This window comes from Pocillopora damicornis, chromosome 8, assembly GCF_964200805.1.
Source record: "Pocillopora damicornis chromosome 8, jaPocDami1.2, whole genome shotgun sequence".
Lineage (NCBI taxonomy): Eukaryota > Metazoa > Cnidaria > Anthozoa > Scleractinia > Pocilloporidae > Pocillopora > Pocillopora damicornis.
In genome coordinates, this window is record NC_142677.1 from 20972825 (window position 1) to 20997750 (window position 24926).

Here is a 24926-nt window from a genome sequence, read left to right on the forward strand (position 1 = left end):
CGAAATTAATTTTCATGGTAGTCATTTGCAATCCATGTTAAAAAGTGCAATCGTTTTTTGCGATTATATTCTTAAATTGTAGTTCTCCTGTGGAGATCATTTGGTTAGAAATTTACCACCAAATGATTGTACAAAAGTTTCAATGTATGAATGCCGCTATACGGGTGTACTGATCAGTAATGCGGGGAGTGAACTCATAGCACTGGGAATAAGAATGGACAGGTTTGGATCCTAAAAGGAATAAAGGAATAACTTCATGATGGTTTTGTGGGGCACTTTGACTAAAAGCAAAGCCTTTTCGTATACCTTCATAATTGGTGACACAAGACTGTACGGGATCGAGCCGGCATCAGTTTTTTCAGAGGTGAAAAGTATCATCACATTTTCCTCTTCCGGTCGGTCCTCACACCCCACGGGACAGAACAGCTTACGACTGGCGTACAGCATAGCGAGATCCGTACGGTGCCCCCCAGGGACATACGACATCCCTTCGATGATCACCTTAACGTTGACGTACTCAATGTGTTGGAGAGTCATTATAAGCTCGGGCCTATCACTGTAAATGATGAGTCCAAATTGAACATTTGGGAAGTTCTGACTGATGAATATGAGCAACCGAGATATGAACATTTTAATAATCTCAAATTCGCTTTCGGTAACACCAATCACAATTCCTATGTCCATCCCCTTGCCAGGGACTGTTGTGGGAATTAGTGGATTCACTGGGAGAGGAGGTGGTGAACCTTTTTCCTCACCCGTAGGAGTCTTCGGAGGAGGGGGATTCTCTTGTATAATTTTTTTTTCAGTTTCTGTAAAAGAAAGTAAAAATCAGAACATTTAGTCCACAATTGCCTTCCTTTTGCTTAAAGATGCTCCACACATGCAACACACGCATGACTATTTGGTCTTTAAACAAATCACAGTAATCGATACGTAGATCACTAAATAATCGATAAATAATTTAGATGCTCTGATCAAATTCACCGCACAGACTAATCTGCTCTACTCATTTTCTTATCTTTTTTATTTTTAGGCCTTCAATTTGAAAATTTAAAGACACGATTTCAATGCACTCAGCGATGCGCCAGAATGGCACGCCAAATAGGTCTTCTTTTTACGAGTTGTTTGATATATTATTACCAATAGATTATAAAGGGATCATTTTCCCTTGTTATTAATCAATATTTTTACCTTTTGGGTGAGGAAACTTTTCAGTCGCTGAAAGAATGAAGGAAAAATCATAGAAAATTAAGCAAGGAAAATGAAAAGAGAAACTCATCTCGTAGAGGAGAAGTAAACAATTCAGTTGCAGTTGCAGGCAAAGGGATAATTTTGTAATGATGTTGAAGGATGTGAACGAACAGAAATGTACAGATTGCTTTAATTCAGCTCGTTCTGATCTTATTATGATCCATCTACCCATGACATTGTAGGACAGTACTTCAACATTCAAGAGACTTAAAAAGCTACGACATGGTTTCTTTGTATTTTCAATGTTTTTTCCTTACTTCCTTAGATTAGTGAAACAAATCAGTCTTCGCTCTTCCTCATCATAATGGTTCCAATTCTATCTATTCCTGTCTTTTTACGACAAACTTTAGGAAGCTGGGTTTCTTCGTAAATTACAACAGAACCTTCTCGACAAATGTCAACAACTATCGACAGCATACAAACGACTCACTCACGACATCAACCCACGAAACGGACAGAACAAACAGAATCACTCGACGTCACATTTGGATTTAAACTGACCAATCAGGACTGACTTACGCCTCCTGTGGTCTATGGTCTTCCTATCATGATCACGGGAGACTGACTGATAAGTTTTTGCTAACCAGACTTAAAACTTTCAACCATCAAACTGATGTTGACTTTCGCTCAGGTTGTCACCGAAACGTTAATCACTCTTATCGATAAACTTTCCTTTTTAAGTCAAATCTCGCCCGGAAGATCAGACTACACCAGAAAACATCTTGTTTGAACTAGAGACTATAAACCAATCTTTTGTTGGGTGCCTTCCTCCCCGGCGACAACGGTTATTATTCAACCCTTTGACCCCTAAGACCTGATTAGTATCTATTTTCTCCTTTCTTCATCACCACTGAATCACTCATTAAGGTCACGAGAATGAAGAAAATGATCACCAAATTAACAAGCTCTTGATTGTTTAACAAATTCTCTCTGTCAGCGCCTTAGGCTGTATGTATAGAGAACAGTATGGAGAATATGCATACTGATGTTAGGGTGTAAAGGCTTAACCAACTTTCCATATTGCCAAAAAAAAAAAAAAGGTCTCAGACAGCTTGTTAGCTCAGTTGGTAGAGTACTGCACCGGTATCGCAAAGGTCACGGGTTCAAATCCCATACAGACCTGAATTTTTTACAGGCCTTATTTTCACTACTACTTACGAAGTGTTTATTACTGCGAAGATCGCCTTCATATTCATTTCTTATGCCGCAGTTCACATATATAATTTTCATTTATTCACATTCGTATATTATTAACAAGTAATCGCATGATTTTTCTTGAACAAATTGAAATGAATCAGCCTTACGGGGTCGAACAATTTGGTTAGCCTTTAAAAAAATTACTTGTGCTGAGTTATCCCAAATTACGCTACAAATCATGTGATTACCCATAACAATTCCTTTGAATTTTACGAGCAGTTTATGAGAGTAATAAATTTTCTCACCTATTGCGTATATTTCCACCTTCATACATGGGTATTTTTGATACTGCATTGGGTAAATACGAACAAACTGCCCATGGATGGGTTTTGGAAATCTCTGAATTGATGGGTCAGTTAGATTTACGTTCCCCTCCATAACCTAAAAAAACGTGAAATATGTGTAACTTACCGTTTGAAACAGGGTAAGAAAGAGGGAATCATAAAATGACTAAGATGCTTGTTTTATCGTCTGGTCACGAGCGTTGGACAAAGAAAAAAAGTTCCGAGTCCCCATGAGGAACCGAACCTCAGACTCTCAGATTTCGCGCTCTGATGCTCTGCCACTACTCAGCCAAATGTGTTCTCGTTGGTGGATTAAACTATTTTGATTACGAGGTTCATGTGTGTCACGCATCCAGCATACTGTTAGGATCGGCAATGTCGAAAGCGTCATGCGTGTAAACAGAATACGAAAGATGGCAAATTTCCTTGCTGTACGCTCTCCTTAAATATTCATTAAAACTTTTGCATTCTTCTCTTAAATCTCCACGAGTTAGGTTTTAGATCGTATATAAGAGTCTTAGTGGGTTTAACCATTATCCGTAAAACGGGCAAAAACTGATGAAGCCATTAGGCGTAAAAATTGACAAATTTTAACCGTTTGCCATAAAAGCTATCACTTTATCAAGACCCTCGTATAAGGCACTCTTACCATTGTTTCCCATTCCTGACCGTCTGGGGATATCGCAACAGTAAACCTTTTGACCCATACTCCAAAGCTGCCAAAACCTTGCGTTTCAATAGCACAAACTGACATTTCAGTTGGTAGTTCAATCTGAAGGTAATCGCCTGGTTTTGAATTATCTGCTGAGCACCATGCCGAGGGACCATTCAATCTAGCTTTGGACGCGCTGTAATCGTCTCCGCTGTCAGAGGAAGCCGAAAAACTTGAGTCCGGCAGGGTACCTCTATATGCTGCGCCGACAGGATCACACTGCAACTCTGTAGTTTCACCTTCACCTTTGAGAAACAAGAGAAAACGAAGTTAGTGTCCGAGTAGGAAGAAATAAACAACAGCAATACCAATTGTCTCACCTTCACCAGGGGGCGAAGTAGTTTCTTCACCTTTAATTTGAAAAAATATGGAATACAGAGTTAGTACCCGTCCAGGAAGAGGTGAAAAATAGAAAACCAAAATTTACTCACCTTTAACAGGATGGGAAGTAGTTTCTTCTCCTCCTTTGTGAAAGCAAAGCATAAGAAGTTAGTGTCCAAGGATGTTGTGAAAACTTGCAAATAAAAATTATCCTACATTTACCGTTAGGCGTAGTAGTTTTTCTTCTCAGAAGGAAGAAAAGAAAACAAAAGAAAAGAAAACAAAAGAAAAGAAAACAAAAGAAAAGAAAAGCAACTAAAAGAAAAGTAATTTAGATTGTTACCCTCTAATTATTTACCGACTTCCACCTCATTTTCTAAAATAAAGGAGGCGACAAAAAAGGAATGTTCCCCCAGTCTCCCACGACATTATTCTTCAGGGACTCGATCTCTTTCTCTTCGCTGCACGCTCCTGACAAAGTTTTGTTTCACGTGATCAAGTTCGACCGTCGATGACGGATTTTACCATCTTTACTAATCTATTTTCATACACCAGATCAGAATTTATCTTTATACCACGCTCATTTCAAGAGATAAACGTCAGGAAACATGTTTTTCTCCGCCTCGCGAACGTGGAACAAAGTCTTCACGACGAATCTCACCTCAGACCTTCGATGCTTTACTACTGAGCCACAAGGAGCTATGGATTCATGTTTTCAATGCATTTGCTGGAAAAGTGTCCCTTTCTTGGTAGTGAATATATGAAAATCATATATGTGAACTGTGGATGAGGTAATGAATACGAGAGTGATCTTCGTAGTAATGAACACTACTTAAGCAATAGTGACAGTTAGGTAAATAAGGCCGCCTGAAAAAAATTTTGGCCTGTACGGGATTTGAATCCAGCTTCCAGTTGGTTTATTAACTCAGTTGATAGGGCACTGCAGACGGCATCACAGAGGTCATGGGTTCAAATCCCATAGAGGCCTGATTTTTTTCAAGCCTCATTTTTACTACTGCTTAAGTAGTGTTCAATACTGCGAAGATCGCTTTAATATTCATTTCTTGAAACAACACAGTTCACATATATGATTTTTATTTATTCACTGTCATTTATTCATCACTTCACGTGTTTATTTGGAACCAAAATAATGACCAGTTTTCAGTTGGTAGAGCACTGCGTCGGTATCGCAGAGGTCATGGGTTCAAATCTAGTTCAGGCCTAAATTTTTTCAGGCTTTATCTTCACTACGGCTTAAGTAATGTTCATTACTGCGAAGATTGGCAATTTTTCTGTAGCAGCGTTCAGTGGAGTACATACGACAGCCATAAGTTAAGTGAGTACTTTTCTAGCATTATTCCTCGTACCTGTTTCGGAGGGTGCTCGTTGCCTTTCTGTAAGAAATAAAGAAAATATGCCTGGTCAGCACCACTGGAATTTAAGTTTTTGGATGTGACAAAACGTTTTCTCATACATAATGAAATTTTCTTCGGCATAAAACTAACGGCTTTCTCCATCACTTTTCCTCTATTTTGGGAAATTGAGAAGAGAATGACATGCTTGATTTTTTTCTGATCAGTGGCGAAGACTAAAGCAGTTTCTGAAGGCTAAAAGAAATTGAGTACCTTTTCCATATAGCTCAACTCTCAAACATGGCCAACTCTCATATGACAGTGGGTAAATGCGAACGTAGTGGGCCTTTACAGGTACTGGTAAAACTTGTTTGGATATCTCTTTAGGACTATCCGTGCCCTCGAATAACTGTAAAGGATTTTCAAAAATAAGGTAAACAATATTGGATGGTAGCATTAATATACATAACGTCGGAATGCAAAAACATTGTTGGATGAACACGAATGACACGCGAGCATGAGACGAGCAGACACGCGGAAGAGATTTCTCTATGGTTCATAGGTAGACAAAGAATTTGATATAGATGCTGGCTATAGTTGCAGCTATTATACTGTTATCCTCACAGCTGAGTTTAGAATTAATCATCAGCAGTACGTTTATTAGCGACTTAAAGAAGAGCACAATGGCGACGGCTACGAGAACGGAGCGGAACAAAAGATCTAATGAACAAAACAATAGCGCTGCACGTGCGTTTTAAAACTTTTTGAAATGTTTGTACATTTCTTAGCCGTCCTTACAGAACAAAAACATGAGATCACGAACTTTTGCGTCTTTTTAGCTGGGAAACTTCGACAGCCGTTTAGTCAAGCTTTTACTTTGAACCCAACACTGAAAATACTACATTCACATGATATGCTGATGGGAAGGTGTCGCACCGTCAGATACAGTAAACGCATGGAGCTACTCACGAAATTCTTGGGAAAAAAGAAAGATCGTTTTTTCGGCAATGTTTTCCTTATGTCGCCGCAGTGACGTCTTAAACTTCATTTGAATTTGGTAGAAGGTTCAACTCAACAAACCCTGGTCATTATTATTGACAATAGTCTTTCTCAGGGCTGTTCTCATCCAAAAGGTCAGACTTTATAATCGAATTTATAAACATCTTAACCGCAACGGTTGTCTTCATTGTCGTTATTAAAAGATCTACTCCCATTGAAGGCATTTTACACAGTTTTAGGAGACAACTATACCTTCAAATTTCCTTCTCCGTCCTTAATTTCGTCCCACTTTTCACCATCAACTGAATATTTCACAAAGTATTCTGTGACATATTCCTTTGATTTCTCGACTCCACTCCCTTGAAGAGCAATGGCACAGACGGTTTCCGCTTCCGGTACGTGAATCTGTAGATACTCTTGCCCAACGAATGGGTCAGCGGGGCACCAGGCGAATGGTCCATTCAAGCGACCATTGAAAGATTGAAACTCGTTTGCGTAAGTAGAGGTTGCAGTGAAGCTTGCCTTGGTCAACTTTCCCCCTTCCTCCGCCCCAAGAGCATTATACTCGCATGGGATTTCTTGGAAAGAAAAAATACCATGGATTGACGTAATTGCGCTGAGATTGTATGTTACTGGCAGACTCCTGGGAATTCCTTCAAATATGATGAACTATTTATTTTTCAAACTTTTTAAAGCGGAGTTCAGTTAAGAATATTTTAGGTAAATAAGAGATAATCCCTCTAAGGTTTTAAAAGAGTCTTATATTCGTGCATGTTTGGAGATGCATTACAAGCTGTCTTTCATTTAGGGGAAGAGGTAGTAACCTCTCAGTCTCCTCACATAAAAAGAATGAGATATATTAATAACTTTGCATGCTGTACAATAAAGAAAAAATGTTAGAAGTTGCCTCACCTTTACTGGGAGGTGCAGTGGTTTTTTCTTTAACTTTGAAAAAGAATAGAATACGAGTTTAGGTACGTTAGTTTCCATACATGCTATGTAAAAAAAAAAAAAAAAAAAATATATATATATATATATATATATATATATATATATATATATATATATATATATATATACACAAATGCCTCACCTTCACCAGCAGGCGGGGGAATTATTTCTTCTCCTTTGAAAAAAGAAAGAGAAAGGCAAGTCATTAAAAATATTGTGTGAATAAAACAAACAAATAAAAGAAAATAAGGAGATACATTAAGTGTTTGTTACGAGATGTAAAATGATAATTATAAGATTACTTACCTCCAGGAGGCGAAGTAACTTTTTCCTCTCCTAGAAAGAAAGATTGTAAAACGATTAATTGTGATACGGGCATTCTATTAAGAAGGCAAAGAAGTTTTCTTTTCTCTTGACAAAGAAATCATAGTATTTTCTGAAAATTCAATTGAAAGCTACAAACGCATATATGTATTTCAGATGGAATTTGCCTCTTAAATCGAAGTTTTATGTATATATATGGTTATCATCTTGGTGATAGTGGAATGCATTCCAAGGCAGTTATAGCATATAACTTGTTAAAGTGTAAAAATACGATAATCATGTTTTTTTTGGAGCAATTATTTCAAGAAGAAAATTTAGTAGTAACTGCCTGAGTAATAAAAGCTGCTTTGCAATCACAATAAAGTGTTGTTTCATTATTTTTTTCAGCAGCTTTCGCTTTTTGGGGAAAAAGTGCTGAAAAGCTTGAATCGGGCAATTTTCCACCTTCCTTTGCCCCGAGACCATCATCTTCGCATGGAATTTCTTACAAAAGGAGAGATTTTCATCAGAATATTTCCCAAACACGTTCATAGAGCTTTTCTCTTGTTAAATGTTAAAAGATTGAAATACAACCAAAGGGTGTCCTACCTATAGGAATCGGAGATACTAATAAATGCTTGTGAAATAAGAATTGAAAAATTGGTGACAAAAGGTTCCTCACCTGTAGGTGGCGGTGTTATTACTTCTCCTCTTCCAGGAGGCGATGAAGTTTCTCCTTTTCCTTTGATTAAAGGGGTTTAAATTAATTTGACATGATGTTAGATGAAAGGTAAGTAACGAAAACTAAAAAATGGGAAAATTCGCGTATGCTGTGCGATAAAGATGAAATATCAAGGATTAACTCTACCTACCTTCACCAGGTGGCCCGGGAGTTTTTTCTTCTTCTTTCAGATAGGAGAAATAAATAAGTTAGTAACCGTGCATGTTGCGAGGTTAACAATTAACATTATAACCTGTTTTACCTTCAGAGGCCGAACTAGTTTCTTCTTCTCATTAAGAACATACAAATCAAGAAAAAGAAAGTTCAAAATTCGTGTCGTCAATAGTCAATAGTCGTCTCGCCTTTTCCAAGAGACGATGTAGTTTCTTCTTCTCCTAAAGTTGATATCTAGAAAGGCATGTTTTGAAATGAAAAACTGCAAATCAAAAGTCAAAATATTAATGTATCTCACCTTTGGGAGGAGAAGTAGTTTCTTCTATTACTTTGGAGAAGAAGAGATAAGAAAGTTGAAATCAATAAGAGCATGTCGTGAAATGAAAAATTCGACACCAAAATCCAAAAAATTCCAATGTTATTTTTTTTTTGACTTGCCATTTCCTAAAGTTCTTCTCTATTAGTACCAACATTGCCAAAAAACGTGGTGGCACCAACATGCCCCTTTGACGAAGTAGCTTCCGGTTCGAATCAGAATTTTAAGTGTTATTTGGTGAGTTAAGAGATTGTAAGATTTTGAACGCTAGGACATAAACCATGATAAACGTAACCCTCAATAGACGACAGTTTTGGAGGTTAGCTCCCAAAAATACATGTAGCATCAGGGGAGCTCATACCAATGCCCTGTGCATGTTTCCATTTAGCCTCCATTTACGAACAGTTATCTGTCCTCAAATCCTTTGAATTGTTATGCGCGGTTCTGTGGTTTCCGGAAAACTTCTAACTATTTGGCAATAAAGCAACATTTTTACCGGAAAAAGGTTTGAACGTTATTGATAACTCTCAAAGAAGAACAGTTTTTTCATCCATGCTTTTCCCACCTCAAGTCGGTACATGACAATGACTCGATTGAAATACACATTCCAAACAACACCAAGGTGAGGTAGATCAAAACGTCGCTGAGGAAAGGTAAGCATGGTCGTTTTTAATCCTTGCACAATAGGAATAAAATCATGCGGCTAAGAAGTCTAATGAATACTTATATACTCTTAGATGTCTTCTCTCCTACCTCCGAAAGGTGCTTTTTGTTTCCTTTCTGTAAAAGACAAAGAGAGCACATTTGGTAAAGAGCGATTCCATAGTAAAGTATGCAGTCTCAACCCGTTGCCATAAGCACTATGATTACCCTTCAATTTTAAACACTTCCCCCTCGAATTATTGCAATTCTTGTTTAGCATATGTCAGATAGAGGTCATCGAAATGGGTTTCTAGAATAGTTTATTGTTTCGGAGAGTTTTTCCTAAAGATTTTTAATCTATTCCTCAATTTTTCACGTCAGTAGGGATTCCAATGCAAAATTTGAAATTAAAATAATGATTGTGTGAATCGTAAAAATGTCTCCGTGAAATTTCACCGCGGTAGTTTGAGCTGAAAGCCGGTTTAGACAGATACAAATTACCTTTTCCATACAGCTCTAGTCTCAAACAAGGCCATCCGTCGTAAGACACTGGGACAATTCGAATGTATTTTGCCTCGACGGGAACCAATAACACTCTTTTTATTGTAGTTTTGGAATCTTCATTGCCTTCAAACACCTGTTCAACAAAAACAGATAAATTTATGACCACATATTTTTACATCACGGCCCCACTTTTTGTAAACATTTATCTCATTCGACAGCATCAATGTACACTACATCTCTATTATTATCGTTATATTTACCGTTCTTTTTTGGTTTGTAAAACTGACTGTATCATGAAGTCATTCTCTATATACCTGACTATATCAAGAAGTCATTCACTATACCGCTGACTGTATCAAGAAGTCATTCATTATACACCATAGTTAAAGTTACAACATGTAAATAGTTCTATAGATATATTTGGAATTATTTCGTTGTATCCGCGTTAAGACCAGTCATCGTTTTTCGCCTGAGGGGGTGGAGGGGGGGAGAGATTTTGGGGAATACGTGGTTTTCAAGGGAAAACGGGGGATCAGTCTTCGCTAACAGAGTATAGAGGTGGGGGGAGGGGGAGACCATAGAAAACGGACTACCAAGGAGGGGGGGTCACTAGAATTCTAAAGAGCCTTAGAGAGGGATCAGATGAATTGAGTTGTGACACTCCAAAATCCTCCGAAACTCCCCTTCCCCCATACCCCGCGGCCGATGAATAATGACCACTCCCTTAGCGCACGTAATTCAGTCATCAGACGTCTAAACATTGACTTGAATGAAACAGTTTTTCCCTCTTCTTCTTCTTGTTCTTCCTCCTCACATCATCATAATTGTTACTGTTACTGCTTTTGTTGATCCCCTAACGTTACACACAAAAAAGAGAACTCTCGCCTTCACCTTCAAATTTCCATCCTTATCCGCTAATGCATCCCACAGACTGCCATCGATGGAGTATTCCAAGTAAAACTGCGTCACATGTTCATTTCCGCCTCCAAAACCAGTCCCTTGAAGAGCAATAGCACAAATGGCTTCTGCATCCGGTACGTGAATCTGTAAATACTCTTGTCCTGCGCCAGTCCCTTCGGCACACCACGCCAATGGACCATTCAACCGACCATTGAAGGGTTGAAACTCAGCATAACTTGACGTAGCAGTGAAGCTTGAGTCGAGCAATTTTCCATCTTCCTTCGCTCCGAGAGGATTGTCCTCACATGGAATTTCTTTAATGAATGGGGAAGACGTCAATAGGTCCAACAAGTGATCAAAAGATAAAAATTGGCTTAAATGTAGTATAGAAAATAGAAAAATGAAATGCGAGCAGTTAAGGAGCGACTGACATAAATCTTCAGTTGTTATACCTTTGATTAATAATAAAAAAAGAGATTATACCCATTCAGCCATTTGTCCCTCCCAATATAGAAAAAAAATGTGAAATGAGCCTATGATTATGTTTTTGGTCGGCCTGGTGCTTCCGTCTTTGATACGTAGATTTATTTCCCATAGATTCGTAATAATAAACACAAGAAACTTGCTATGGTTTTTGAAGAACTAAAGACAAAGATTCCATGGCTAGAAACTATTACCTGGTTCTGGCCCTTCAGGAGTTGGTTTCTCTGCAGATACAAAACAGAGGCTCGTTATTTAAACCACTTAGAGCCAACACAGTTTAGAAATGTAAAACCGACAATAATTTTTTGCCTGCCATTATATTCCTCATCGATTACTAACGTACATTTGGACAACTAGTAAGAGGTTTAGAAGTTCATTTTCTTTCGACACGGAAAAATTGAAAAAAATATTTAATCCGTAATAGCATGTCAAAAGCTAAGGGTATCTTACCTATAGGAATCGGAGAAACTTCTGGTCCTTTCGAATTGAAATTGATATCAAAAACTGCATTTTGCTAAACGAGAAATAAAAGTCGGAATGAATCTCACCTTTAGGAGCTGATGTAGTTCCTTCTTTCTCTCCTCCAGGAGCTGATGTTGTTCCTTCTTTCTCTCCTCCAGGAGCTGATGTTGTTCCTTCTTTCTCTCCTCCAGGAGCTGATGTTGTTCCTTCTTTCTCTCCTCCAGGAGCTGATGTTGTTCCTTCTTTCTCTCCTCCAGGAGCTGATGTTGTTCCTTCTTTCTCTCCTCCAGGAGCTGATGTTGTTCCTTCTTTCTCTCCTCCAGGAGCTGATGTAGTTCCTTCTTTCTCTCCTCCAGGAGCTGATGTTGTTCCTTCTTTCTCTCCTCCAGGAGCTGATGTTGTTCCTTCTTTCTCTCCTCCAGGAGCTGACGTTGTTCCTTCTTTCTCTCCTCCAGGAGCTGATGTTGTTCCTTCTTTCTCTCCTCCAGGAGCTGATGTAGTTCCTTCTTTCTCTCCTCCAGGAGCTGATGTAGTTCCTTCTTTCTCTCCTCCAGGAGCTGATGTAGTTCCTTCTTTCTCTCCTCCAGGAGCTGATGTAGTTCCTTCTTTCTCTCCTCCAGGAGCTGATGTTGTTCCTTCTTTCTCTCCTCCAGGAGCTGATGTAGTTCCTTCTTTCTCTCCTCCAGGAGCTGATGTAGTTCCTTCTTTCTCTCCTCCAGGAGCTGATGTAGTTCCTTCTTTCTCTCCTCCAGGAGCTGATGTAGTTCCTTCTTTCTCTCCTCCAGGAGCTGATGTTGTTCCTTCTTTCTCTCCTCCAGGAGCTGATGTACTTCCTTCTTTCTCTCCTCCAGGAGCTGATTTTGTTTTTTCTTTCTCTCCTCCAGGAGCTGATGTAGTTCCTTCTTTCTCTCCTCCAGGAGCTGATGTACTTCCTTCTTTCTCTCCTCCAGGAGCTGATGTTGTTCCTTCTTTCTCTCCTCCAGGAGCTGATGTTGTTCCTTCTTTCTCTCCTCCAGGAGCTGATGTTGTTCCTTCTTTCTCTCCTCCAGGAGCTGATGTAGTTCCTTCTTTCTCTCCTCCAGGAGCTGATGCAGTTCCTTCTTTCTCTCCTCCAGGAGCTGATGTTGTTCCTTCTTTCTCTCCTCCAGGAGCTGATGTTGTTCCTTCCTTCTCTCCTCCAGGAGCTGATGTTGTTCCTTCTTTCTCTCCTCCAGGAGCTGATGTAGTTCCTTCTTTCTCTCCTCCAGGAGCTGATGTTGTTCCTTCTTTCTCTCCTCCAGGAGCTGATGTTGTTCCTTCTTTCTCTCCTCCAGGAGCTGATGTTGTTCTTTCTTTCTCTCCTCCAGGAGCTGATGTAGTTCCTTCTTTCTCTCCTCCAGGAGCTGATGTTGTTCCTTCTTTCTCTCCTCCAGGAGCTGATGTTGTTCCTCCTTTCTCTCCTCCAGGAGCTGACGTAGTTCCTTCTTTCTCTCCTCCAGGAGCTGATGTTGTTCCTTCTTTCTCTCCTCCAGGAGCTGATGTTGTTCCTTCTTTCTCTCCTCCAGGAGCTGATGTTGTTCCTTCTTTCTCTCCTCCAGGAGCTGATGTTGTTCCTTCTTTCTCTCCTCCAGGAGCTGATGTTGTTCCTTCTTTCTCTCCTCCAGGAGCTGATGCTGTTCTTTCTTTCTCTCCTCCAGGAGCTGATGTTGTTCCTTCTTTCTCTCCTCCAGGAGCTGATGTAGTTCCTTCTTTCTCTCCTCCAGGAGCTGATGCAGTTCCTTCTTTCTCTCCTCCAGGAGCTGATGTAGTTCCTTCTTTCTCTCCTCCAGGAGCTGATGTTGTTCCTTCCTTCTCTCCTCCAGGAGCTGATGTTGTTCCTTCTTTCTCTCCTCCAGGAGCTGATGTAGTTCCTTCTTTCTCTCCTCCAGGAGCTGATGTTGTTCCTTCTTTCTCTCCTCCAGGAGCTGATGTACTTCCTTCTTTCTCTCCTCCAGGAGCTGATTTTGTTTTTTCTTTCTCTCCTCCAGGAGCTGATGTAGTTCCTTCTTTCTCTCCTCCAGGAGCTGATGTACTTCCTTCTTTCTCTCCTCCAGGAGCTGATGTTGTTCCTTCTTTCTCTCCTCCAGGAGCTGATGTTGTTCCTTCTTTCTCTCCTCCAGGAGCTGATGTTGTTCCTTCTTTCTCTCCTCCAGGAGCTGATGTTGTTCCTTCTTTCTCTCCTCCAGGAGCTGATGTAGTTCCTTCCTTCTCTCCTCCAGGAGCTGATGCAGTTCCTTCTTTCTCTCCTCCAGGAGCTGATGTTGTTCCTTCTTTCTCTCCTCCAGGAGCTGATGTTGTTCCTTCCTTCTCTCCTCCAGGAGCTGATGTTGTTCCTTCTTTCTCTCCTCCAGGAGCTGATGTAGTTCCTTCTTTCTCTCCTCCAGGAGCTGATGTTGTTCCTTCTTTCTCTCCTCCAGGAGCTGATGTTGTTCCTTCTTTCTCTCCTCCAGGAGCTGATGTTGTTCTTTCTTTCTCTCCTCCAGGAGCTGATGTAGTTCCTTCTTTCTCTCCTCCAGGAGCTGATGTTGTTCCTTCTTTCTCTCCTCCAGGAGCTGATGTTGTTCCTCCTTTCTCTCCTCCAGGAGCTGACGTAGTTCCTTCTTTCTCTCCTCCAGGAGCTGATGTTGTTCCTTCTTTCTCTCCTCCAGGAGCTGATGTTGTTCCTTCTTTCTCTCCTCCAGGAGCTGATGTTGTTCCTTCTTTCTCTCCTCCAGGAGCTGATGTTGTTCCTTCTTTCTCTCCTCCAGGAGCTGATGTAGTTCCTTCTTTCTCTCCTCCAGGAGCTGATGTTGTTCCTTCTTTCTCTCCTCCAGGAGCTGATGTTGTTCTTTCTTTCTCTCCTCCAGGAGCTGATGTTGTTCCTTCTTTCTCTCCTCCAGGAGCTGATGTAGTTCCTTCTTTCTCTCCTCCAGGAGCTGATGCAGTTCCTTCTTTCTCTCCTCCAGGAGCTGATGTAGTTCCTTCTTTCTCTCCTCCAGGAGCTGATGTTGTTCCTTCCTTCTCTCCTCCAGGAGCTGATGTTGTTCCTTCTTTCTCTCCTCCAGGAGCTGATGTAGTTCCTTCTTTCTCTCCTCCAGGAGCTGATGTTGTTCCTTCTTTCTCTCCTCCAGGAGCTGATGTTGTTCTTTCTTTCTCTCCTCCAGGAGCTGATGTAGTTCCTTCTTTCTCTCCTCCAGGAGCTGATGTTGTTCCTTCTTTCTCTCCTCCAGGAGCTGATGTTGTTCCTCCTTTCTCTCCTCCAGGAGCTGACGTAGTTCCTTCTTTCTCTCCTCCAGGAGCTGATGTTGTTCCTTCTTTCTCTCCTCCAGGAGCTGATGTTGTTCCTTCTTTCTCTCCTCCAGGAGCTGATGTAGTTCCTTCTTTCTCTCCTCCAGGAGCTGATGTTGTTCCTTCTTTCTCTCCTCCAGGAGCTGATGTTGTTCTTTCTTTCTCTCCTCCAGGAGCTGATGTTGTTCCTTCTTTCTCTACTCCAGGAGCTGATGTAGTTCCTTCTTTCTCTCCTCCAGGAGCTGATGTAGTTCCTTCTTTCTCTCCTCCAGGAGCTGATGTAGTTCCTTCTTTCTCTCCTCCAGGAGCTGATGTAGTTCCTTCTTTCTCTCCTCCAGGAGCTGATGCAGTTCCTTCTTTCTCTCCTCCAGGAGCTGATGTAGTTCCTTCTTTCTCTCCTCCAGGAGCTGATGTTGTTCCTTCTTTCTCTCCTCCAGGAGCTAATGTAGTTCCTTCTTTCTCTCCTCCAGGAGCTGATGTTGTTCCTTCTTTCTCTTCTCCAGGAGCTGATGTTGTTCCTTCTTTCTCTCCTCCAGGAGCTGATGTTGTTCCTTCTTCTTCTTCTCCAGGAGCCGATGTAGTTCCTTCTTCTTTCTCTCCAGGAGCTGATGTAGTTCCGCCTTCTTCTCCTCCAGGAGCCGATGTAGTTCCTTCTTCTCTCTGTCCAGGAGCTGTTGTAGTTCCTTCGTCTTTCTCTCCAGGAGCTGCTGTTGTTCCTTCTTTCTCTCCTCCAGGAGCTGATGTTGTTCCTTCTTTCTCTCCTCCAGGAGCTGATGTTGTTCCTTCTTTCTCTCCTCCAGGAGCTAATGTTGTTACTTCTTTCTCTCCTCCAGGAGCTGATGTTGTTCCTTCTTTCTCTCCTCCAGGAGCTGATGTAGTTCCTTCTTTCTCTCCTCCAGGAGCTGATGTAGTTCCTTCTTTCTCTCCTCTAGGAGCTGATGTAGTTCCTTCTTTCTCTCCTCCAGGAGCTGATGTAGTTCCTTCTTTCTCTCCTCCAGGAGCTGATGTAGTTCCTTCTTTCTCTCCTCCTGGAGCTGATGTTGTTCCTTCTTTCTCTCCTCCAGGAGCTGATGTAGTTCCTTCTTTCTCTCCTCCAGGAGCTGATGTTGTTCCTTCTTTCTCTCCTCCAGGAGCTGATGTTGTTCCTTCTTTCTCTCCTCCAGGAGCTGATGTTGTTCCTTCTTTCTCTCCTCCAGGAGCTGATGTTGTTCCTTCTTTCTCTCCTCCAGGAGCTGATGTAGTTCCTTCTTTCTCTCCTCCAGGAGCTGATGTAGTTCCTTCTTTCTCTCCTCCAGGAGCTGATGTTGTTCTTTCTTTCTCTCCTCCAGGAGCTGATGTTGTTCCTTCTTTCTCTCCTCCAGGAGCTGATGTAGTTCCTTCTTTCTCTCCTCCAGGAGCCGATGTAGTTCCCTCTTCTTTCTCTCCAGGAGCTGATGTAGTTCCCTCTTCTTTCTCTCCAGGAGCTAATGTAGTTCCCTCTTCTTTCTCTCCAGGAGCCGATGTAGTTCCTTCTTCTTTCTCTCCAGGAGCTGATGTAGTTCCTTCTTTCTCTCCTCCAGGAGCTGATTTAGTTCCTTCTTTCTCTCCTCCAGGAGCTGATGTTGTTCCTTCTTTCTCTCCTCCAGGAGCTAATGTAGTTCCTTCTTTCTCTCCTCCAGGAGCTGATGTTGTTCCTTCTTTCTCTCCTCCAGGAGCTGATGTTGTTCCTTCTTTCTCTCCTCCAGGAGCTGATGTTGTTCCTTCTTCTTTCTCTCCAGGAGCCAATGTAGTCCCTTCTTCTTTCTCTCCAGGAACCGGTGTAGTTCCTTCTTCTTTCTCTCCAGGAGCCGATGTAGTTCCTTCTTCTTTCTCTCCTGGAGCCGATGTAGTTCCTTCTTCTTTCTCTCCAGGAGCCGATGTAGTTCCTTCTTCTTTTTCTCCAGGAGCCGATGTAGTTCCCTCTTCTTTCTCTCCAGGAGCTGATGTAGTTCCTTCTTCTTTCTCTCCAGGAGCTAATGTAGTTCCCTCTTCTTTCTCTCCAGGAGCCGATGTAGTTCCTTCTTCTTTCTCTCCAGGAGCTGATGTAGTTCCTTCTTCTTTCTCTCCAGGAGCCGATGTAGTTCCTTCTTCTTTCTCTCCAGGAGCTGATGTAGTTCCTTCTTCTTTCTCTCCAGGAGCCGATGTAGTTCCTTCTTCTTTCTCTCCAGGAGCCGATGTAGTTCCTTCTTCTTTCTTTCCAGGAGCTGATGTAGTTCCTTCTTCTTTCTCTCCAGGAGCCGATGTAGTTCCTTCTTCTTTCTCTCCAGGAGCCGATGTAGTTCCTTCTTCTTTCTCTTTAGGAGCCGATGTAGTTCCTTCTTCCTTCTCGCCAGGAGCCGATGTAGTTCCTTCTTCATTCTCTCCAGGAGCCGATGTAGTTCCTTCTTTTTCTCCTCCAGGTGCTGATGTAGTTCCTTCTTCTTTCTCTCCAGGAGCCGATGTAGTTCCTCCTTCTTCTCTTCCAGGTGCTGATGTAGTTCCTTCTTCTTTCTCTCCAGAAGCCGATGTAGTTCCTTCTTTTTCTTCTCCTGGAGCCGATGTAGTTCCTTCTTCTTTCTCTCCAGGAGCCGATGTAGTTCCTCCTTCTTCTCCTCCAGGTGCTAATGTTGGTCCCTCTTCTTTCTCTCCAGGAGCCGATGTAGTTGCTTCTTCTTTCTCTCCAGGAGCCAATGTAGTTCCTTCTTCTTTCTCCTCAGGAGCCGATGTAGTTTTTCCTTCTTCTCCTCCAGGAGCTAATGTTGTTCCTTCTTCTTTCTCTCCAGGAGCCGATGTAGTTCCTCCTTCTTCTCCTCCAGGAGCTAATGTTGTTCCCTCTTCTTTCTCTCCAGGAGCCGATGTAGTTCCTTCTTTTTCTTCTCCTGGAGCCGATGTAGTTCCTTCTTCTTTCTCTCTAGGAGCGGATGTAGTTCCTCCTTCTTCTCCTCCAGGAGCCGATGTAGTTTCTTCTTTTTTCTCTCCAGGAACCGATGTAGTTCCTTCTTCTTCTCCTCCAGGAGCTAATGTAGTTCCTTCTTCTTTCTCTTCAGGAGCTGATGTAGTTCCTTCTTTTTCTTCTCCTGGAGCCGATTCAGTTCCTTCTTTTTCTTCTCCTGTAGCTGATGTAGTTCCTTCTTCTTTCTCTCTAGGAGCCGATGTAGTTCCTCCTTCTTCTCCTCCAGGAGCCGATGTAGTTCCTTCTTTTTTCTCTCCAGGAGCTGATGTAGTTCCTTGTTCTTTCTCTCCAGGAGCCGATGTAGTTCCTTCTTCTTTCTCTCTAGGAGCCGATGTAGTTCCTCCTTCTTCTCCTCCAGGAGCCGATGTAGTTCCTTCTTCTTTCTCTCCAGGAGCTGTTGTAGTTCCTTCGTCTTTCTCTCCAGGAGCCGATGTAGTTCCTTCTTCTTTCTCTCCAGGAGCCGATGTAGTTCCTTCTTCTTCTTCTCCAGGAGCTAATGTAGTTCCTTCTTCTTTCTCTCCAGGAGCTAATGTAGTTCCTTCTTCTTTCTCTCCAGGAGCTGATGTAGTTCCTTTTTCTCTCTCTCCAGGAGCCGATGTAGTTCCTTCTTCTTTCTCTCCAGGAGCCGATGTAGTTCCTTCTTCTCCTCCACCAGAAGCTGATGTAGTTCCTTCTTCTTTCACTCCAGGAGCCGATGTAGTTCCTTCTTCTCCTCCACCAGGAGCCGATGTAGTTCCTTCTTCCTCTCCTTCAGGTGCTGATGTAGTTCCTTCTTCTTCTCCTCCAGGAGCCGATGTAGTTCCTTCCTCTTTCTCTCCAGGAGCCGATGTAGTTCCTTCTTCTTTCTCTCCAGGAGCCGACGTAGTTCCTTCTTCTTTCTCTCCAGGAGCCGATGTAGTTCCTTCTTCTTGTCCTCCAGGCGCCGACGTTGTTCCTCCTTCTCCCCCTCCTTCTCCTTTGAAAAGGGACAGAAAATAAAGTTGACATCAAAAGGGGTTCTTAAAAACATCGAGTTAAAAACCGAAGGATATCCTATCTTACCGTATTGAAAATGTGGTATGCAGAGAAATTCACAATCTTTTACTCTAACGTCCTGGTCACCAGTCGTCCAAAATTAATATTCAATTGAAAGTTTTGGTAAAATAAAGTCGTAACATGTATAATCTGTTTCTTTTCTTACCACTCGGTTCTTTGGTGGTGAATTTTATCTGACCTTGTCCTTAATACGGAAAAAAGAAACGGAGGAGCAAAAGGTTAGTGTCAGGGTGTTGTAAAGCAGGGTCTTAGACAAGGTTTCCATTCTTGGATTGGTTCAACCCTAAAGTGGTTTAGTCTCATTTACTCAAACACTTTTGGTAAGTAGTCGCAAAATAATAGCATAATAATGGCATTCTAGTCAATTAATATCGAGGTCTGAAAGCCACATACACTAACCACTTGCAGTGGCTACTATTGGTATAAATAAGATTGTTGCCACATGTCTGATTTAAAGTCCAATTTCGCTTTTATAAAAATTCAGTGTTGAAAGAAAGATGTTCGTGTGAAAGTCAAGGGAATAGACCTCATATGCTTTATTGTTCATTCTCCAGAGCCTGATAAGGTCTATTGTTCTTCGCTGAATTTAAAAATAACAACATTTGAGCTTTGGCAAAGTAAGGCACAATAATTACTAGGCGTATAAACTCACCACCGGGGTTAGTTCCTTCTGGTTCTGGAAAAAGGAAACAAACAGGTTGTACATTCAATTTATCTTATTTAGAGGAGATACCTTATATTTTTATAATTGCTTACCTACCACTTTTAGTGATCATTTTTTTTCAGAAAATGACAAAAAGACATTTCTATTGGATAAAGTGCGGTAACACTGCTGTCAAATGATTCAGCCCTAGTGGCAAGTTTTTTTAGTCATTGTTCGAGGAGTTTGAATTATGCCCGCCCAACAACATACTTGTTCATTTTTCGCTTTGTTCAACTGATTCGCTTCATCTGTGTTTATCTGTTCCTATCTATCTCAATTCTAACGTGGGTAGCTGGCGATTTGAAGACTCCTCATAGGTAACTCAGCCCATTTTCTTTTCTCTTTGTTTTTGTCTCATTTTCTCAGGCGTCTAATAACTGTTTTATGACTGGTTCAAAATTCTGTCGTTAGAGTGATATGAATCAGACTATTGCCAAACCAAAACTTCGCAAACTACAAAATACAAAAATTGTATATAAATCCCGATGTGACTTACCAGTTGGAACAGTATGTCCTGGCGCTAGAAGAGAAAAAAGTAACTCATGACTGAGAAAAAGAACACGTCAATACGTTTGAATTCGCCAAATTCGCGCTTTGTCATAAAAATAACCTGTTGCCCCCATTGTTTCTCAATTTTTTTTAACAATAGCTAAATTCACCGCTATGGTAAACCGGAACAGCTTTTAATCATCGAACGCATTTGCGTCGTGCAAATCTCAAGCAATATACAATTCTCTACCGAGGTCTTAAAATTTGGAACTGTCTTTCTGTTTCTGTCTCTCGGTCGTCAAATGCTCTTAGCTTCAAGACGAAAATACAAGAGATTTTTACCTAACTATTCACTGAATTGGCCAAGCTGCACTTTCGCAGCACTCATTCTTTTAAATATATTTTTGTAAGTGAGGTGATCTCTCCCATAAGCCCGGTGGCTCCTTGGATCTACTCGCCGATAAATCATAACGCTGTAGATAATTTTTTTGTATCTTAAAAAAGGAAAATGAAATCATGATGATGAAGAATGTAGTGATCTTTATGTTAGATGAAGTAGTTTTCAGAAAGATTACATAGTAAACGTTTGCATGTTTACAGTTATTGACCATTCACACTGGTTTTCTCTGGGCCTGGAAAGTTCGTAGAAATATGTTTGCATCGTTTGAATTGTTTTTACTGAGACCTACCAGTAGTTGAGGACTCCTCCACCACTTCAATGCCAATGGTACCAGTTGCTTCTGTAAAATTTTTTAAAATAATAAAGGACGTCAGAGATGACTCATTTAAACGGTTAATGGAAGGATAGTCTTTGGGAGAGTATACCCGAACGAGATCAAAGGTGATGCCTAGAAGGCAAAAAGCTCTTCAGTTGAGGGTGAAGGAGTCATAGCTACCGTAGATTGCAGATCGGCGGATTTAGCTTCACTTGAATTGTAATCATATTAGACTATTGAGATCAATGAAGACCTGAAGCAAGTAAAAACGAGGACCAAATCGATTATGCCAAGCCACTAACTATGAGAATTTCAAGAATCGATCGAAATCTCCAACCAGAAAAGATAGAAAATTCTATGCACGGTAGTGATATAGAACTTACACCTAACGAAGTTTTTACATTCAAGAGGACTTACCAATTGGGTTGGTTACTGTTGCTGAAAAAGAAGAGAGTTGAAATCAAAGGGAATTCTGACTGGCAGTAACGTGAAGTTGGGGTCTTTCTTACAGCAAATATAGATTTCCTTACGATTTCATGAAAGAGATTTTGTCGTTTCATAATAATTTCACGGATTCACGAAAGAATTAATTTATAATTAGGGCGAACTTTAAGATACCTTTGATTCAAAAGGAAGTTTCTAGCTTCTGCGTTTATTGTATGACTGCCACAAAATGAAGTGTTTCAACTCAATATGAAGATGAGAAAAATAATTAACCTACCGGCTGTGGTGGATCCTTCTTTAACTTCAATATGGATTGTACCTACCACGAATGAAGTGGAATTGTTAGACTATAACTGCTATAGTCAAGAGAGCTCTTAGGCGAAGGGGGAGGGGAACACACCCTTTTTGGCCATAACGAGAATGTGCTTCTAAACTGGGTAAGATTTTTGGGATGTTTTGACGGGTAATGTAAATCTTTTGCTGAGCATCTTGGAAAGGGTATCTTTCTGGACCCAGCATAGTCTTGCGTTATTCACGACTGTTAACAGGGAACTCCTGTATTTATAGAGAAAAAAAAACCTACGTGATATTTACTTTGAGGTTTCCAATCACAGTTCAGTTACATTTACAAAACGTCGTAATTAGACAGTTAAACCATGCAATCACGTGACAAATCGACGCTTGTAGTGCCGATCAGAATTAAAAAATTTGGTTAGAAATAAAATTGTGAATATAAAAAGTATGTCCTACCAGTTTGCGTCGCCTTTGTCCCTGGTCCTTCTGTAGATCAGACAAAACAAGTGAAATTAACGAAACTTTAATGTAAAATGACAAAGGACGCCATAACCCCAGTGGGATTTTTTCTTAATGAAAAAAAAAGTTTTTTGGGATGTTTAACTACATGATCTTGAATTAGCTATGGATATAATTGTAGGTATGGCTTGGTGATAGAACAGTTTTCAACTAAGTGTCGATTGCCGTTGGTCTGACAGAAATTTTGTCAGCTGTTTGTCTTGTCAGTCAGATAATTGGTCCGTCAGCCATTCGGTGAGACAATCAGTCAGTCAACGTGGCAGTTAGTCAGTCACTCAGTCAGTCATTCCGCTGATAAGCCAATCATCTATTTGGACAGTCAGCCAATCACTTCGCCAGTTCATCAGTTGGAAAGTCCGTCTGACTATCAGTCAGCTCGTCATTTAGTTATTCATTTTATTTAATTGTTGAGTCGATTACTAAGAGATTATAAACAATATCGGTTAGTTTGTTAGCTGGCGAGTAAGTCCACCAGAATTCCGTCAGTTAAGGCAGTTGATCAGCCGGTAATTCAGTCAGTTAGTCAGTGACTCATTCAGTTAGTCAGTTATTTTTTTAGTCAGTTCATCGGCTGGTCTGGTCAAACACTTGGTCAGTCGGCTCTCGTATCTGGATCATTCATTCAACCAAGCAAGAGGTCAATCACATGCATTACTGCTATTTTAAATCTCTTCCTATGACTTACTCGTAGTGGGAGGACATTCACAAGGACATGGTTTCACAAAGCATTTCATATAATCTATGTATTCTCCAGGTGTAGGGCAATCCTCCACGATACATTCACGGTATCTCGTCATGAATCCCTCCCCTTCTTGTACACTGCACGCGCTCCAATCACTCCAAGGACCATATGCCTCACCGTTCACCCTCCAGTTGGCTTCGAGTCAGGAAGAGAAATGGATGCATGTTGTTAGAAGGAATAGTAGGCTTTTGTTCCTTTTTTTCTTCATTTTTTTTTGGGGGGGGGGGGGCTGGGGAAGGGGATCTTAAGCAAAATTTTCAAGGCATTTTTCCGTGTCAGACTTTGAATTAATAAATCGCAGCATATCAAGGGAACCCCGCAGTCGTTTCTGGGTTACGTGCCTCAAGATAGTGCACTGTCCTGCCGTGCCTTTCGTTTCGGGATTTTGTGCCTCGTTCTCACCTTTCATACACTTCTCTGAACAATTTTGTATCTCAAAGTAAGTAAAGGAGGGTCTGGGAAAGAGTCGGCGAAAACGATGTCAAACATGACAAACGTGTACATTGTTGGGCAAAATTTGAAATTGATTCTGACTTTAATACTGATCTTTACCAAGAGAATATAATCTCTTGCCTCCACTCGTATAATACGCAGCGGTCAATTATCCGCGCGTGGGGATTAATTCTGGCCGATAGCGCGCCAAATTTCAAAAGGGGAACAACCGCTGTCTCACACAATATGCTACAGAAAATTAAAACGTTTATGAAAACTGTATAAAGGGAAAGAAAAGTAGTGAACAGAAATATTAGGGACCTTAAGCAGTCAGGACGGCAACGCCAAGGAAGACTTCGATTAAAAAATGAATTTCTGCCTTTAATTAGAATTTCAAAAATGGCTGCATGTGTTTAGCGTCTCATACGGCGCTACACCTCAACTTCAGCATAACGTATAAAAGAAGCGTTAAGTTCCAAATGGAAATTAAAATAATTCGCCGTCGCGGTTTCAGTTTGCAGACGACGCAATTTGTGGTGATTTCACGTTGTTGTTTTGAATGGAACGGCTAAGAAATGTACAAAATTTTCAAACGCACGTGCTGAGTTATTGTTCTGCCAAGTAAATCAATTGTTTTTCCATGTCCTCGTTGCCGTCGCCGTCGTGGTTTGCTTAAAGTCCCTTGCGTTATTCACGACTGTTAACAGGGAAATCCTGTATTTATAGAAAAAAAAACCTACGTGATATTTACTTCTCGCAAGATAACCAGAAATTGCATAAGTCGGAGAATTAACAAAAGAGACAATGGGTTTCAAAGGAATTCCCGGTTTATGAATTTTAGGTAAGCCATAAAAACGTGGACATAAGCCGTCACTACTGTATAACATTTTGTACGTAGAGTCACTAATTCTGCCAGCTTTTTTCAAATCAAGCAACATTTTGTTTAACTTTCTTTGAGTTTTACTGCTGTCTTTTTGCCTCAAAACCACGCAATTTACATATAACGGCACATACTATCAACAAGTTTTTGGTACAGCGATGGGTTCGCCTGTTTCTGCTGTCATTGCTAACATGGTAATGGAAGACGTGGAACAAAGGGCCTTAGCCTCTTCACCGGTTAAACCCTTTTTCTGGAAACGATATGTCGATGATGTTATTTCTGCGGTATCCGGAAATGAAGCGGAGCGCCTCTTGTCGCATTTGAATTCAGTAGAGTCGTCGATCCAATTCACCCTTGAACGTGAAAAGGATAGACATTTGCCCTTTCTTGATTTAAACGTGTCCAGAGGGGTTCAGGGTAATTTAGAGACAAGTGTCTACCGTAAACCTACCCACACCGACAAATACCTCGCTTTTGATTCTCAGCATCCTATTTGCCATAAGAAGTCTGTAGCCAAAACTTTACTTAGGAGGGCTGACTGTCTACCATCATCACTCGATTCGAAGGCTGAGGAGAGGAAATATGTTTCCAATGTCCTAAAGGCAAATGGCTATACAAAAACTTTTCTCCGTAACTGCCAAAAACCAGTTACAAATAGTAACGCTCTTGATGAAAGGGAACCAGCGACTGGTTTTGCTGTTATTCCTTACATACAGGGTGTTACTGAACCCATCAAGAGAATTTTGAATAGCCACAACGTTAAAGTTGCTCAAAAACCTTTTCAGACTTTGGGGCATATTTTCGCCAAACCTAAGGATCCTGTCACGAAAGAACAACGAACCGACGCCATTTATTCTATTCCTTG

The 24926-nt window shown here is 41.1% G+C and overlaps 1 protein-coding gene across 15 annotated transcripts in view; it reads right to left on the reverse strand.

Annotated features, from left to right (window-relative positions):
- The window catches only part of LOC113668640 (uncharacterized), a 34775-nt gene that overhangs the window by 2070 nt on the left and 7779 nt on the right, over positions 1 to 24926 (reverse strand). For 4 of the 15 annotated variants that reach the window (XM_089213931.1, XM_089213930.1, XM_089213928.1 and 1 more), the window contains exons 3-30: positions 22693 to 22884; positions 21945 to 21974; positions 21472 to 21513; positions 21168 to 21188; positions 20724 to 20774; positions 20042 to 20065; positions 19495 to 19518; positions 18988 to 19026; positions 11659 to 18762; positions 11305 to 11334; positions 10619 to 10941; positions 9725 to 9860; positions 9335 to 9361; positions 8564 to 8593; positions 8243 to 8275; positions 8053 to 8112; positions 7374 to 7403; positions 7210 to 7242; positions 7029 to 7061; positions 6369 to 6694; positions 5391 to 5526; positions 5133 to 5159; positions 3876 to 3908; positions 3765 to 3794; positions 3382 to 3689; positions 2694 to 2829; positions 1192 to 1218; positions 307 to 809 (exon numbers count right to left, since the gene is read on the reverse strand). In XM_089213931.1, the coding sequence (XP_089070057.1) occupies positions 307 to 809; positions 1192 to 1218; positions 2694 to 2829; positions 3382 to 3689; positions 3765 to 3794; positions 3876 to 3908; positions 5133 to 5159; positions 5391 to 5526; positions 6369 to 6694; positions 7029 to 7061; positions 7210 to 7242; positions 7374 to 7403; positions 8053 to 8112; positions 8243 to 8275; positions 8564 to 8593; positions 9335 to 9361; positions 9725 to 9860; positions 10619 to 10941; positions 11305 to 11334; positions 11659 to 18762; positions 18988 to 19026; positions 19495 to 19518; positions 20042 to 20065; positions 20724 to 20774; positions 21168 to 21188; positions 21472 to 21513; positions 21945 to 21974; positions 22693 to 22884 (9788 nt within the window). Of the gene's footprint in view, positions 1 to 306; positions 810 to 1191; positions 1219 to 2693; positions 2830 to 3381; positions 3690 to 3764; positions 3795 to 3875; positions 3909 to 5132; positions 5160 to 5390; positions 5527 to 6368; positions 6695 to 7028; positions 7062 to 7209; positions 7243 to 7373; positions 7875 to 8052; positions 8113 to 8242; positions 8276 to 8563; positions 8594 to 9334; positions 9362 to 9724; positions 9861 to 10618; positions 10942 to 11304; positions 11335 to 11658; positions 18763 to 18987; positions 19027 to 19494; positions 19519 to 20041; positions 20066 to 20723; positions 20775 to 21167; positions 21189 to 21471; positions 21514 to 21944; positions 21975 to 22692; positions 22885 to 24528; positions 24623 to 24926 lie in introns of those variants that run through there. The other 11 variants (XM_089213938.1, XM_089213937.1, XM_089213936.1 and 8 more) reach the window with 8 other exon arrangements.